This window comes from Macaca mulatta, chromosome 20 (genome assembly GCF_049350105.2).
Source record: "Macaca mulatta isolate MMU2019108-1 chromosome 20, T2T-MMU8v2.0, whole genome shotgun sequence".
Classification (NCBI taxonomy): Eukaryota; Metazoa; Chordata; class Mammalia; order Primates; family Cercopithecidae; genus Macaca; species Macaca mulatta.
In genome coordinates, this window is record NC_133425.1 from 44,707,997 (window position 1) to 44,722,837 (window position 14,841).

Sequence of the window (14,841 nt, forward strand, 5' to 3'; positions counted from 1 at the left end):
TCCCTTCACCCCACGCCCCTTAAAGGAAATAAAATTCATTACTGAATATTGGGCCAGGAAAAAGTTTCTCTGAAAGGAACCACAACTGCAGGGGACCAGCCGGCTGCAGCTCCCAGCTCCCGGCCCTTCGCCCCAGGATGCCCACTCGCTCCGGCTCCCGACCTCCCCGCTGCCGAAGCAACTGGGTCAGCCTTCCAGACTTAAAACGAAGTCGTTTATTTCAATTTTGCTTTCACATTATGTTCCGATACAATTAAAACTCCTGGACGAACCTCTTGAATAAAGTCCTGTGAATGAGCGGAATCATAGGTCCTGGGCGCCCGAGTATGCGGCGGGTGGACTCCGGATTCAGAGGCGGTGTATAAAACATACGCTGCTTCGGGAACTGCAGGGCGGACGCGGTGGAGACATCCGGGGACAGAAGGCGTGAGGAGTCTGCCGCCCCAGGTAGAGTGGTTTGGGTCCTCAAACTGGAACTATTCCTGATGCATTTGGAACGCAAAGAAAAAAAATCAAACTTCGCTCCTGGGTCGGCGGCCGCGCCTGGCCAAGGAAGATTTCGGCCACGTTTCTTACGTTTGCATCAAAGCTGTAAACACAGGCGAATGCAGTGCTGGCCCCTGGCCTGGCACAGGAAGGAGCGCAAGGCTGGCTTTGCAAGGAAGCCCTCGCGCCCAGGCCTTTCTATGGTTGCGTTCCCCCAAGTCTCCTGCCCTTCAGAACCTCGCCCTTTGGCACCCCCGACCCCCAACCTCCCAGCTGGGGAAGATGAGGAGTTTAGAAAGCTGTTTCAGAAAAATAAAAGTCCCGCTTCGACTTTATTAGATTAAAGCAAAATTAAATCTTGGCTATTCACACGTATGTTACAGAGGAAGAGGAAGCGTCCCGAAGAAGCTCCTTGGCGTTTCGTTGAGCCGCAGAGCACGACGGCATTGACAAGCATCAGAACATCAAGCAGCCTTAGATTTCACGATCACTCCGAGTAGGACATAGAAATACGGAAACACAGCCAGTTTCCACTGGCAAGAGTTCTTCGTGTACAAATGATATATATTTATATTTTTTTAAACCAGTCACCACTAAGGTGAGTCCTTTCTCTGCTAACAAGCAGCCGAGGACACTAAGTATCTTCAGCTAATTAACTTGAGCAGTGTTTTAAGAAGAGCAACACTTGCCAAATTAAAAGTACCTTCCCCATCCAAAACAAAACAAAACAAAACAACAACAACAACAAAACTTACCCCCTCTCCAAACTGAAAAAAAAGGTTGGGGGCGGGGAATATATTAGATTTCAGTAGGCAGAAGGATTCAGAGGGGGCTAGGGAGAAATATTTGAGATTATGTAGTGAAATACAAAGTTTCTTTAAATAAATTGCAGGGAACATGAAGTTGGGGGATAAGAAACAACGACAAGGCCGTCTCTTTCTTGATTACTGCAACTGGAATGGGGGAGGCGAGTTTATTTTTGGAAACGGGAGTGCGCAGAGCTAAGCGAAATTTATGTCTCCTAATAAGGAAATGGACAAAGTTGTCCCACCGCTGGCGCGCACCTTTTTACCCAGATACAGTTAGAGAACATGTAGGAAGTTTCAAGTCGTGCTGCTTTCTCTCCCTCTTAATTTCAGCCTCTTTTTCACTCCCCTTTCTGCCTTCGCCCTCTCCCCGCCTCCCTTCAGGCTATGAGCCAGTCAGAGAGGAAACACGAGGAATCCGGAGAAGGTCGAGTACTTCCAGCCCCCCATCAAGTTTCCCCGCTCCAGCTTGAGGTATGCTCGGTCGCCTTTCTCCATTTGGATTAGGACTCCGTTGCTGGCGGCCTCCCGGGTCACGTCCTGGTCACCAGCGAAGGCTGAAATCACCGGCCACCCGTTTAGCATGAGGCTCACCTGAGAAAGAGAAAGGCCCGCTTCAGAGGCGCAACCTAGGCAGGCACTGAAGCCGCGGTGGAGCGAACCTCCCCACTGCTTGGCTAACAGCCTGTAAGACCTGGAAGCACGGAGGGGTGGTGGTGGCGGGGGGCGGGGGCGAATGGTGGAAAACGGGCTTTGGAGCTTACTACTGAGGCTCCAGCGGGGCGAAAGACCACACATCTGGGTGACAGGAAGGGTCTGTCCCCAAAACGGGAGTTGCTCTTATTCCAGTTTCTCAAATGAGCGCGCCAAGCGAATCTCGACTGTGCTCTGTGATCCAATTTAATAAACTCATGAGGTGGCTCTAGCGCCCTGAGACCTTTGACCTCTCTCCCGTTTCCCCTCAGCCTCAAAAAACAAAGAACAAACAAAAAAGCCGCAGCAACTCAGGCTCCCTCCGGCGCTACCGGAAAAACAAAACCGAACAAACAAAAAGCCCCTAATCCCTCCTGGACCCCGTTGCCAAGACACAGCGGAGAAGCCACTGTGATTTCTGATTAGAAATCTCGCACCGAGCGGCACAATGTATTTTCTCCCCAAACCACGGGCTCAATTCCAGCCCCCATCCAGCCGCACCCGCCACCGCCTGGTTTTGCCCTTGTGGTGGCACCGTCAGCCAAGGGCCTCGCGCCCTCTCCCCAGCTGTGCGTCCCGCCTCTCTCGGCGCCCAAAGGAAACCTGGACACCTCTGGGGACCCTAAGAGCCGGCGAGTGCTTGCTGGGACACGGCTGGAGCCGGGAAAGAGTAGCACTACGCCCCCTCCTTCCCTTCTCTCTCCACCCCTCACCCCCCGGGGCTAAATGCTGCTAGCTCAAAAACCCAGAGTCCGCACGGGGTGGGGATGGGGGCAAGTGGGAGAAAACGGGGGCCCTGTCCGTGGTGCTGAAGACAAGCATCCAAGTCCGGGAAGGCTCCCCAAGCGGCAGCTGTCTGGGGCGCTAACAACAGCAGTTACAAGGAAGTCCCTGCAATCCAGGGAACCCTTCGGAGGGGCCCGGAAGGCGGAAGCAGAAAATTCTGTCTCTGGAGGGATGGAGCTGGATCCCAAGATCCAGAGACAGGGAAAGCAGAGGGCAGTTGAAGCCACAGAACTGAGAGGCCCCGCTATCTGTCCCTCCAAGCAGCCCGAAGTACATGCAGCCGCCACTTCTGCCTACCACCTCCGGACAGCCCGAGCACCCCTGCGGCCAGTAACCCCGCTACGGGGCCAGGGCCCGGCCCGAGGCGGCGGCTGACCTGTATGGTCTGTCTGTTGTAGACTTTTACCACGTGGAAGTTAAAACTGTAGATCCCTTTTCGCGGGGCGATGAAAGTGCTGCGTTCTGAATCAAAGTTGCTCCCAATGTTCACTAGTACCTATAACGAGACGGGAACGAAGGGGAGTGGGCAGCAATCGGTCCCGGACTGCCGTCCCCGCGCCTCCGCAGAGCCCTTGCAGAGGACCGGGCATCGGTCTTCCATCCACCCCTCCCTCACCAGCCCAATCTGCACGCCGCGGGAGGAAGGATCTCTCACCTGGTCGAAGTAGATGATCATGGTGCGATTACTCATCTCGGACGGCTCGTGGTTGGTGCTCCTGATGGCAGAGAAAGCCACCTTGGCGCTGCCGGAGCGCACAGAGATGCCCAGGGCTGTGCCCGTAGGGTCGGACGTGGGGTTGGAGTCGCACACCACCAGGCACTTGCCCTCCAGCACGATGGGCTCCGTCTCATTCTGCCCGCGGGCCGGGCCCGCCAGCCACGCAGCCCCCAGCAGCAGCAGCTCTACGGCGCCCAGCATCGCGCCTCCGGCGCCCACCCCGCCCCCCACCCCCGGGGCTGCTCGCGCCAGCCGCCCCCCCCGTCCCAGTTCCTCTCCGAAGCCCCCTCCTCAGCTCCGTGCGCAGCTCCGCCGCCGCCGCTCTGGACACTACAGCTCTTCCTCGCACTCTGGGACGAGCGTCCCCTCCGCGCTGTGTTCCCGGAGCCCCGCCCGGGCCTCAGGGGTGCCGCGGCTGCCCAGCCGCACTTGGATGCATAGCCGCTGCTGCTCGCTCCCACTGCTGCCGCCACCTCCTGCCCGCAACCGCCGCTGCCGCCGCCGCCGCCGCTCTGAATTATTGATGCAGCCAGCGCTGCAGCCGGAGCGGGCGGAGAGCGCGCGCCGGGCACAAAGGCGCGGACCGCGGCCTAGACCCGCCCCCGGCGCCTCCCGGCCCGCCTCCCTCAGAGGCCCTGCCCCCGCCCCGGCCGAGGCCCCGCCTCCCAGCCAATCCTGACGCGCCGCGCTCCCCACCGAGCCAATGACGGCGCTGTCCGCGCGCGGCCACCTGACCCCGGGCGCCGTTGTTATTAGGCTCGGCGAGGCGGGCGGCGCGCGGCAGCAGGGTTGGGCTCTGGCCGGGAGTCGACGAAGGGAGCGCGGGCGCGCGCCCGCGTCCGCGCACCGAGGGTCCGCCGCGGCCGGTCACTTTCTCGCCTCCCGCCTCGATCCTGTTCCGCCCCCCTCGGCCCTCCCACCCGCCCCCGATGCTCGGCCCTCCTGCCCGCCCCCGCTGCTCGGCCCTCACGCCCGCCCCCGCTGGTCGGCCCTCAGGTAGGAGGAGGCGCGCGCCGGGGTCGGGAGTGGAATAGCTAGAGGCCGCGAGTCGCCCGCCCGCCTGTGGGCGCGCCGGGTGGGAGGGGAGCGCCTCCCAGCGGGCGCGGGCGGGAGGGCAGCCGGCGCTGGGCGAGTCTAGCGCAGGGTCCCGGCGGCGGGGCTGCAGGGCGCGTGCGCGCGCGGCGGGGCGGGGCCTGCGCGGCTTGGGGTGGGCGCACGTGGTACCCGGGAGCTACTAGGCAGGCACTCGCGGCGCCGGGCGTCTCCGGGTCCCTCTGCTCCACCAGGCGGCCGCGACGGTGGAGCTTGGCCTCTCGCTCTCTCCCGCCTCCCGCAGCGACTGCTCTGCTCTGCCCGGCGCGGAGGTCGGATCAAGAGGTCATTCATTCATTTCTTAATTTGTTCACTTATTCAGGAGAGATCATTGAACCCGTACGGAGTACCGGGTACTGGGCCGGGCGCTGAGGACGCGGGGCTAAGCGAAAACAGCTGAGGCCCGCCTTCGTGCCCCTTAAAATCCAGCGTGCGGGGCGGCAACGAGCACTGCTTTTCTGTTTTGCACTTAAAATTTACATTTTGCATCCGTACTTTTTATTTACTGTGCACCCTTACGGCGTGCTTTATGCACCCGTGCCTGCACCTTCTAGCCTTGAGTGTAGAACACCAGATGGGCGATTTTTCGAGAATAATTTTTACCCTAAGTGGATTTTCGTGCCACGCATGGACTTGGAACTATACACACGTAGTCAAAAATGTGAAAGTCAAAATGCAGCTTTGCCAAGTGGCAGGGAGAGAGGAGAGCTGCGAAGATGGGGAGAGGAAGGGAGCGCTCCAGGCGTTCCAGGCCGAGTGCGGGAGACTTAGCCCTGCAGGATGAACGCGGGCTGGTAGCCGGGCGGCGGGAGGGCGGGCGGACCTGTCCGTCAAGTACAAAGCAGAAACGCGGCTCCCGACCCCAGGCAGAGGCCGGCTGGAACATTTACCACCGGCTCCCGGCGCTCCGGTCCCCACTGGGCGACCTTGAACCTGGCGTGATCAGTGGAGTTAGCGCAGCCTTGGGAGCTGGAGAGACGCGGGGCGCCGGCGGAGTGCTCCTGCCTTGGGCCTCGGGGCTAGCCTCTGCTCCGGCCTGCCGGCCGCCCCCAGAGTACGCTCTCCCCTACGCGGGTACACCAGCTTTGGGATCGCCAGCAGCCATGTCTCTGCTTCTAGATCTCTTTTTTTTCTTTAAGACTTAGTTGATAGCTGTTTAAGGAATTATGTAGAGGAAGTCTCACCTCCGACCGCCGCCTCCGTTGAGCATGGCCGGGGTCACTGGGTGGGCCAGGAGGAAAGGAAGGGGCGGGGAGGAAGCAGCAATTTTACTTTAAATAAATATGACACAAAAATATTTTTTCAACTCAGATCTTTCTGAGACATCCCCAGAAAGCGTTGCCAGCTGTGATTACACCTAATGTGAGAGCATGAACTAATTTAAGAGGTGAGAGCTGAATAATGAGGCAGCATCCCGTGTAGCGGCCAAGACTGGCGGCTCTGGCAGCGTGCTGGAGGGCACCGGGAGGGGCACCCTTGTAGAACCAGCCCCTGGTGCCCCGGGGTCTTCTCAGTGCCCTAGCGCTGCGTTGTCGGTCCCTCCACAGATATTTACTGGATGCCTCCTGAATGCCGGGTTGCAATCAAGAGCAAGAGATGGGGCGAGTGAAAGAGCCTGTTTTCAGGAGCTCACGGAGCAGGATTACGATTACTCAGAGGGAGGTGGTGGCCAGCCTCTCCCTCTTCTCTTCATGATGAGGCTCTGGTGGGCAGTGCCCAAGTCTGAACTGCCATCTGTATGCCAGTGGTTACCCATCTTGTATTTCAAGTCTTAGCCTCTCTCTGGTCCAGACTTGTCATTCTAAAGGCCCTGTTTCACTGACTCCCACTGTCTCCTCCCTCCCTGCCTTCCACACTCAGCCCTTCCTTTTTCCCTTTCCCACTGACAACAGCTGCACCCACCCAGAGCTGAAAACTCTCAAGAACCCCATGTCTAACCTAACTCCCTCTCTATGCTCCGTTGCTTGAGCCATTCTCATTAGGCTGATTGTTAGGAGTTCATTATCTCCTAATTTTTCATCCAGGAATTGAAGAATCACCTCCTGCCTCTCCCATATACTGTTTATTCTTTCATTTGATGATGTCTGTTAAGTGCCCTGAGATATGTAACCTCCACTTCCCTCCCATATAAGTGAGATTTCACATTGATTGCTCCCTTGGCTTTCCCCATCCCTTGTCCACATAGTATGTGTTCAAAATAATGAACATTAATTTAATGTTAATAGACATGTGCTTTTTTGAATTGTGAGGATTAAATGAAATCATGTGTCTAGGGAGGAAAATCCATTAGAAACCTCAAAAGCAGTCATGTTTATTTTTGCTATTGTCACATTGTTAGAGTCAGAATTCTTTTAGCTGCAAGTGACAAAACTTAAGGACTTTGCTTGGTTGATGCAAAAAGCCTCGGGTTAGGTCCTGCCATTTAAGGTAGGGCTGGATCCGTCAATCCGGGTTACCAGGATCTGTTTTCTAGTTGTGGCTTCATTTTCAAACAAGTTGTTTCCATATGATAGCCTCCTAGAAGGTACTACCAGCTTAGTCCTAGCAAGAAAAAAGAGTACTTATTCTTCAATATTTGCAGCAGAAGTCCCAGGTCTGTCCTTATGAAGGCAGTTTGAGTCGCTTGCTCTTCTCTGAACGTGGAGAAGGGACTGTTTAGATAACTGAAGTTGGATTCAGGTGCATCCCCTGGAATGGGGTTTGGCATTAACTTCACGTGGTCTAGAATAAAGGGGTTCTCCAAAGGAAAATTAGGGTAGGAATGCTGAGCAAGCGGAACCAACAGATGTCTACTTTAGTCCTTCCCAAAGGGTGAGCTGCAATACATTGCACACCATCAGAATGGTGATGAAGACGGATACAGTAGCCAAGACAATAGATGTGCGTTTGTCATGGTCTTTTTCAGTCTTCAAGACCTCAGCTAAACATGAAGTCAACCACTCACTATGATGTTATTTGAGGTTTAGCTTTGAAGTGTAAATGTACCACAAATAGTAGAGCCAGATAAATATAAATAAATAATGTTAACAGTCGACTCTAAAAGATTTCTTTGGTAACATTCTGTTGGAATTTGTTTCTATCTTTTCATTCGTTAGGTTCCTGGAAAGTGAAAATTTCATTTCTTTGTGGACAGGCACCTAAAACATCTCATAATTCATCAATTAATGAAAAGCAAATGAAAATTTGAGAGAGATATTCTGAAGAATAAAAGGATCAAGTTGGGTCATTTCTAAAATGTAAGACTATAAGGTTTCACTTGCTAAGGCTATTGAGGGGTTGAATTATTGGTAAATTATTATAGAACCGCTTCTCTGAGGCTTTTAAAAGTGATGTGTTACAGAGATTTAGGGAACTGCAAGTTTGCAGATAAAGAATTTGTACTGTTAACTGTTCTATACTTCACCTGCTGCTTTAAATGTGGCCTTATATTTTGAAGTCAAACATTTATTTTCTCTTATTGCGTTCTGAATTTCCTACTACAATGCATTTTGAGAAATGAATATAACAGCAGTCTTGATAGATGCCGTATTCATGGCAACTCTGTCCACCCCCGACACCACACCCTGGAAAAAAAACCAACTCTCTATTGTTGGAATGAGACAACATTTTCAGGAAAAGGGAACCATTTTCTCACAGGATATAGAACAAATTCATCCTTTTATTAAATCAAAATGGATTCTCTAATGTTTATACGTATCATATAGGATTTCATCTCTTTCAGTCTTGGTTCAAAGGCCCAGACAGTACCATTTCCTAGTATTTAGTCCATTTGCTCATAAGGCAGAAGAGAAAAGCTACTTTGTTCGAAGGGTGTTAGATTTAGGATTTCAAGGTTATTTCAGATTAATGCCTGGAACTAGACTATAAAATGCAGGAAAGATTCTAAGTTGTTCAAAGATGAAATATCTTAACTTTCACCAAAATCTCTGTCTTCTGGGTATATATGTATATTTTTTGCCTGTCCAGATTTATTTTAAATACAGTATTTTGGCTGTTTACATTTTTAAAAGTTACATTTCAAAATTGTTTGTAATTGGACACTTTCATAAAATGTAGGAAAATGCGGTTTTACTTTTTAATGAAGGACAGGTCTGTTGATAACATTTTGATTCTTAAAATTATTTTTATCTTATAAAAATGAAACAGTGCATTTAAAGTGTCTTCAGCTCTTATGTTAATACCAAATTATACATTTTCTTAGCCCATGTTCAGGAGAGACAATATATCTTCCAAATTAAGAGATGCTGGCACCATTTTTAAAACAAGGCCTTGAATCTGCTGTGGTATGTGCTGGTAGGAATTTTGTATGAAGCTGTTATTGAAGTAGATGACATTAAGGTCAAAGGGAAAAAAAAACCAGAAAATAATGTAATCCTACAGAGCTGCTCTTGAGAGAAAAACCACATAGGTAACATCAAACACTAGCTGGAATCTTTCCAAGAAGTAATTATCTGTGTGCTGTTTGCGGTGGTTGATTATGGGGACAAACCAAGGTTTAGCCAATTCAGCAAACATTTATGGAGTGCCTGCAATGTGCATGTCACTGTTTTAGGGCCTGTGCCTACTGTAAAGATGACCCACACATGATGTCTGCCTTGCCGGAGTTGGTGTTTAGCGATAATAAGAGATGCATACCTGAAAAGCCTATTTAAGACTCCTCCAGTTCTACAAAGAAGGCTTCTTGAAAGTGGTAGGTTTAATTATTCCTTGGATTTATTTACATTTATCCTATAATCAGAAGATATACAAAACAGACTCATGCATATATAAAATTAATAGATTAGAAAGCACTTAAATATGTCAGGTATTTATTTCAAATGTATTTGGCATTTATCAAAGAAACAGTAAGTGCTGTCATCCATGGGTGGCTAGATTAACATGTGGGACTACTTATCACCAATTTTGTTAGGGATCTTAGGGAAATTCCTGCATCTTACATTCACTGGCAATTGTGTAAATACTTCCCATAGCTCAGAGACCTAACAGGATGGGGTCTTAGAGAAACGTCTGTTGAGCCACAGACGTCTTTGTTACCAGAAGGAAAATGAAAGAAGGAATTTAAATACAGCTTGAAGAGAGGAAAATGCATGGGAAATGGGGCTGAGAGGGCAGCTATTTTTTAAAAAAATTATTAAATGGAAAAATCCCCAAATGTTATTTCCGGTAGATTTCTTAGAAATTAGGTCAGAGAAGCATGCTCAGTCTTCTCACCCTTATCAGGCCTCAGTGACAGGTATTTGAACAACTGAGCCCCTAATGTGCATGATCCCCCACCCCTGAGCCAGTCTCTGCCCTCCTCTTCCCTCCTGTTGCCCCTGGAAGCTGATCGCCACCAACTGGCCTCTGGGAGGATTTGGCCAATGGAAGGCACTGGCAGAGGGAGGAAAGTGAGGTTAGGATATTTCTTCCTGCTGTCTCCCTGCTTCCCTGCAGAGAGTGTGAAGAAATGACCCTGAAAAGTATCTGGCAGAGGATTCTTCTTTCAGGATGGTGCCTCCTGCTCAGCAGCCCATCCTCCTCCCTTAGGCTCAAGCTCTCACTACAGTATCACTCCTTCCTCCTCCATCTTTAGGGAGAGGTTTACCAGTTGGTGGGTTCTAAGCATATCTCATTGATTCCCCCTGACCCTGCCAACACCTCTGTAGGTTGTCCCTTCATTAAAATCTCTCCATTTGAACTATCTAAGTTTAATTCCATTTCCTTCTGGCATCTCAGTGATACATGGTATCAGTATAAAATCTCGCTTCACCTTCAGAACCAACAGATTTGAGACATTTTATCCTCTGTGGAACCATTAGTTATTTCATCATTTGTTGTATCAGAAAAAAAAAAAAAAGGAATGCAAATCATTCTTACAAATTCAGATTTTCATATTACCAATGTTCCATATTTTAAACAAAACTGTTCATCGTAAGTTTTAAAAATTAACTACTGGAATAGTTAAAGAATCTGAATGTAATTATGTAGCTTTCATAATATTAAAGTAAAAATACTAAAAGAAGTATTTTTTTTTTTTTTTTTTTTTTTGAGACGGAGTCTCGCACTGTCGCCCAGGCTGGAGTGCAGTGGCCGGATCTCAGCTCACTACAAGCTCCGCCTCCCAGGTTCCCGCCATTCTCCTGCCTCAGCTTCCCGAGTAGCTGGGACTACAGGCGCCCGCCACCTCGCCCGGCTAGTTTTTTGTATTTTTTAGTAAAGACGGGGTTTCACTGTGTTAGCCAGGATGGTCTTGATCTCCTGACCTTGTGATCCGCCCGTCTCGGCCTCCCAAAGTGCTGGGATTACGGGCTTGAGCCACCGCGCCCGGCCAAAGAAGTATTTCTTAAAGAAGCAAATGCTCGATCTCCAAGTAAATTTTATTCTCTGCTCTTCCAGTATAAGAATACGCTAATATCTTGAAAAATATATTATTTTGTGAACTCATGAAGCTATTTGAGTTTTTGTAAAATGAAAACCTTATGAAAATGTATTTTATTATTGGAAAGCTTGACCATTACTGCGATTTAATTTTTTAAGCTTGTAAACTTTATTTGTGCATATTTTCAGCAAAGAAGGATTTTATTGTTATTACATAAAATAGGCGATTTCTACATTTTAAAATCACAAATTGAAAGTAAGGCACAATAAAGTATATTTCAAGATATAGGTACTCAGGAGGCATCCTTTTAATCATCTGTTCAATGTAGCCATCTATTTTATACCTACTGTCTACTATTGTTTGAGGTCCTTGCCAAAGTATTACAGGCTAGTTAGGAAACATAAAACAATTAGAAAGTAATATTTGATGAGTAAGCTATCTATAAATGGCAATAAAGGGTAGAATAAATTCAATGAAAATATTTATTTAATCCTAGTGTTTATAGGTCTAGAAGAATAGGCTGAGTAAATTAGTGTTTCTCTGGCTGTTGTGGTAACACATTGCATGCTGTAACAGTTTTAAGTAATTACAGTTGCATTAAAATTTATCTATGGCTTTGTCATTATATTCTAAAATGTCATGAGTACTTTTTTCTGACCTCAATTACTGTGAAATTGGTTTCCCATATTTAATTAACCAAGAATATCAAGATGATAGGGTGTTACTAAAGTGAGACATCTGTAGCCTTTTCAATAAAGACCAGAATTTTGGAGTGCCTTGAGCCCTAATCATTGATCCTTAATTCTTATTAAGTCAACTGCCCACCTTTTAAAGACTGAGGCCCAGGAAGAGTAAGTTTCTCTGAGACAATGTGTACAGTACAGTGGTTCTTGGGTATTGGCTCTAAGACCAGATACAAAGAAAGGCTAAAGTTCCATTTCATGACTCATGAGGTGAGGGCCCTTTGTTAAGCTGTATAACCTCTGTGCATAGTTTCCTCATCAGCAAAGTCAGAAAAAGTATGTACCTAAAGGACTGATTGTAAGGCTTGGATGAGAGAATCCATGTGATCAGCCCTCACCAACAGGTGCTGCCCAGTTCATGAGTGCTGCTGCTGTCCTGCCCAAGTACCCAGCTTGCAGGAGTGCCGGAATTAGAGTCCCAGGGGTGTTCTCCACGGCCACATACGTGATCCAGGTCTATCAGGTGAGTTGGCTCTTTGCTAGTGGTTTTTCTTCTCTTGCTGTACAAGAGTCCAGACAGTAATGTCTTTCTTTCATTTTTATAGATATATTCCATTGAAAGTCCTCATTCTCAAATTTAAAACAAAGACTCTTTGTGTACCTCAATAGCAATGTACACACAGTTGGCTTCACAAACATACTGTACATTTCTTTTTTTCTCTATTTATTCAACAAATGTATATTGACTACCTACCATGTGACAGGTGTTGTTTGTTGGCAGAACCAGGCATCATCAGCAAACAAAACTGACAAATCTTCCTGCCCTCTGTGGAAGGCATCTGAGGAAGAGACTGGATTTTGTAGCAACATGTTATTCTCATTATAAACTTTATTATTGGAATACTAAAGCCAAATCATCCCCCATCTCCTTGATCAGGGTACCCACCTAATCCAGGCAGCTACACAATTGTGAGAGTCCTTGTTTTTTTCTGCTGAAACATCCTTAAAAGGATACCTCACAATCCAAGATTTGGCTTTTCTTAAATATGATTTTTAATTTTTTTCATTTCTATCTAGAGATTTAATTGGAAATGGAAAATCATCAATTTTCCAATTAAATATCTGCTCCAATCAACATTATACCTTTTAGGTTGTCATTGTCATGTTTAAGTTTAAGCAACTTTAAGGATTTTGAATCTGGCTGCCTGTAAATTAAAGGTGAAAGTAATTGTGTTGCATTGGTACATTTTGTCAATTGAGACTGGTTAGCTTGTTCTTAGTGTACGAAAAGTTTATTTTTCTAATGTAGATTAATAAAGGAGATAAAGAAAAACAAAATTAATGATTTATGTGGATGAGAAAATAATCATTTCCTTAAGGATTAAATAAAATTCATACCTTTTGTTTCTTTTGAAAAGTTTTTAAAATAAATTTTAATGTGTCCTTTAAATATTCCTTTAAAAATATATCCTATTTTAAAATATACTCTCTCAGAGAAGGAATTGATATTGATACCTGTGTTTGAAATAAAAAATAGCATGCATGAGGACTGTTTTTCTAGTTGGCTGAAGCTTTTTCCCTTTCTCCTTTACATCAGTGAACCAGCATCTTGCCCTTCAGACCCTACAGCACACTCTTGGGCTCATGAAGTGTATGACACATCCTCCTTGGAGGATCGGCCATGTCCTCGCTCTCATGACCACATGAATTCTTCTGTATGTCTTTTCTCACAGCTGAGTACTCCTTTCCTGACCCCCTTGTGGAGTGGGGAAAGGAGGCTCTGACATTATGCTTGTGCAAACATAATCTAGAGTTTTCTGAGTCTCCTGCATCTTCATAAATGATTTTTTGTTTTATGCTGGGACAGTAGTTCTTTAAATAGAATATTCTCCCAAGGAAATCGCCCACAATGCTGAGAGTACACCTTGCAAAGGTAAGTCTAGAACATAGGGTGCCTCCTCAGCATTGCCCAGAAGCTGAAGTTAGGACTCTCTGGAATACCAAAAACAAATTTATAGCAGTTCATGAGTGTAAGGAATTATGAACACCATGTGCACCATTATCCATAGATGAAACAAAGAGCCACCACGCGAGTACAGACACAAAGCCCTGAAGAGGAAGCCATTGACGGGGCTCTCATTTATTCTGTAGAAACCCACTTGCCTGCCTGTAATCCCAGCACTGTGGGAGGCCGAGGCGGGCGGATCACAAGGTCAGGAGATCGAGACCACAGTGAAACCCCGTCTCTACTAAAAATACAAAAAATTAGCCGGGCGCGGTGGCGGGCGCCTGTAGTCCCAGCTACTCAGGAGGCTGAGGCAGGAGAATGGCGTGAACCCAGGAGGCGGAGCTTGCAGTGAGCTGAGATCGTGCCACTGCACTCCAGCCTGGGCAACAGCGTGAGACTCCGTCTCAAAAAAAAAAAAAAAAAAAAAAAAAAGAAACCCACTTGCCTGTTTTTGAACCAGTTTTCTTTGGAGCATATGTCTCACTGTGCAACCAAAGTGGTGTTTATATCCTAGTCACTTGGGAAAAATTCTGTCATTGCTTTTTAGGCCTGAAGCGTGGAGCTGGTAATAGATGGGATTTGGTACTTCCGAAGAAAAGACCCTACTGCAAATTTAGAGAGTTAATTTTTTCTTTTGTTCACCATAATATTATTGTTAGATGGAACTACCTTTTTTGACTAGAAGTTAAATATAGAGGCCTAAATCAGTTTGGTAACTCCCACTCATTCTAAATGAGAACATGTTTGTTTCTCTCCAATGAGATGGGAAATATTTGAGGCTCTTCATGGTATCTCTATCACCCACTGCATTTTTTCATTTGATGTGTATTTCCCCATGTATTTGAGATCATTTTCAAATAATTGCCCTATAGAAATCTACTTGATATTTAATGTAAAAAAAAGCAAGATGCAAAATTATTATAGGATGCATTTACAGAAATTACAAAATTTCTGTAAACTATTTATGGAGGAAAACTTGCAGAGTATATGTCAACACATTGCTTTATTATTGTCCTTGGTTATGAGTTTGGTTTTCTGAAACCTGCTTTGTAGTTTTGGTGTTTTCTCATCATTGGTACAATCGAGGCATTTTTCCCTCTTCTTCAATCTTGCAAATCACACGTGAGGATGCTCATAGAAGTGCCTCTCAGATAGGCTGTTGTTTTGCTTACACCAATAAATCATTTATAATTAGAAGTAGAAAACTTTTC

General features: G+C 47.2%; 1 protein-coding gene and 1 long non-coding RNA gene across 3 annotated transcripts; one reads left to right on the plus strand and one right to left on the minus strand.

The window, feature by feature from the left end:
- Positions 1-1,278: 1,278 nt before the first annotated feature.
- CBLN1 (cerebellin 1 precursor) lies at positions 1,279-4,011 on the minus strand. The gene is made up of 3 exons (NM_001193684.2): positions 3,427-4,011; positions 3,148-3,267; positions 1,279-1,886 (listed from the first exon to the last, which is right to left on the minus strand). The coding sequence occupies exons 1-3, from the start codon at positions 3,688-3,690 to the stop codon at positions 1,689-1,691; spliced, it is 582 nt and encodes a 193-aa protein (NP_001180613.1). The 5' UTR covers positions 3,691-4,011; the 3' UTR covers positions 1,279-1,688.
- A 231-nt stretch (positions 4,012-4,242) lies between these two features.
- On the plus strand, positions 4,243-12,279 carry LOC106995009 (uncharacterized). 2 transcript variants are annotated; one of them, XR_013411579.1, is made up of 4 exons: positions 4,243-4,485; positions 7,677-7,817; positions 9,134-9,271; positions 10,612-11,724. It is a non-coding gene; the product is annotated as an uncharacterized LOC106995009 (long non-coding RNA). The 2 variants fall into 2 exon arrangements; XR_013411578.1 differs by lacking the exon at positions 10,612-11,724 and adding an exon at positions 12,027-12,279 and having other exon boundaries at positions 4,244-4,485.
- Positions 12,280-14,841: the final 2,562 nt, after the last annotated feature.

Bases quoted from the DNA above. Each gene is read 5' to 3' on its own strand.
- CBLN1 (NM_001193684.2), bottom strand. From the start codon at position 3,690: ATGCTGGGCGCCGTAGAGCTGCTGCTGCTGGGGGCTGCGTGGCTGGCG. The intron at 3,268-3,426 runs GTGAGAGATCCT...GTCTCGTTATAG, and splicing joins TGATCATCTACTTCGACCAG to GTACTAGTGAACATTGGGAG. The intron at 1,887-3,147 runs GTCAGCCGCCGC...TCTCTTTCTCAG, and splicing joins ACAACAGACAGACCATACAG to GTGAGCCTCATGCTAAACGG.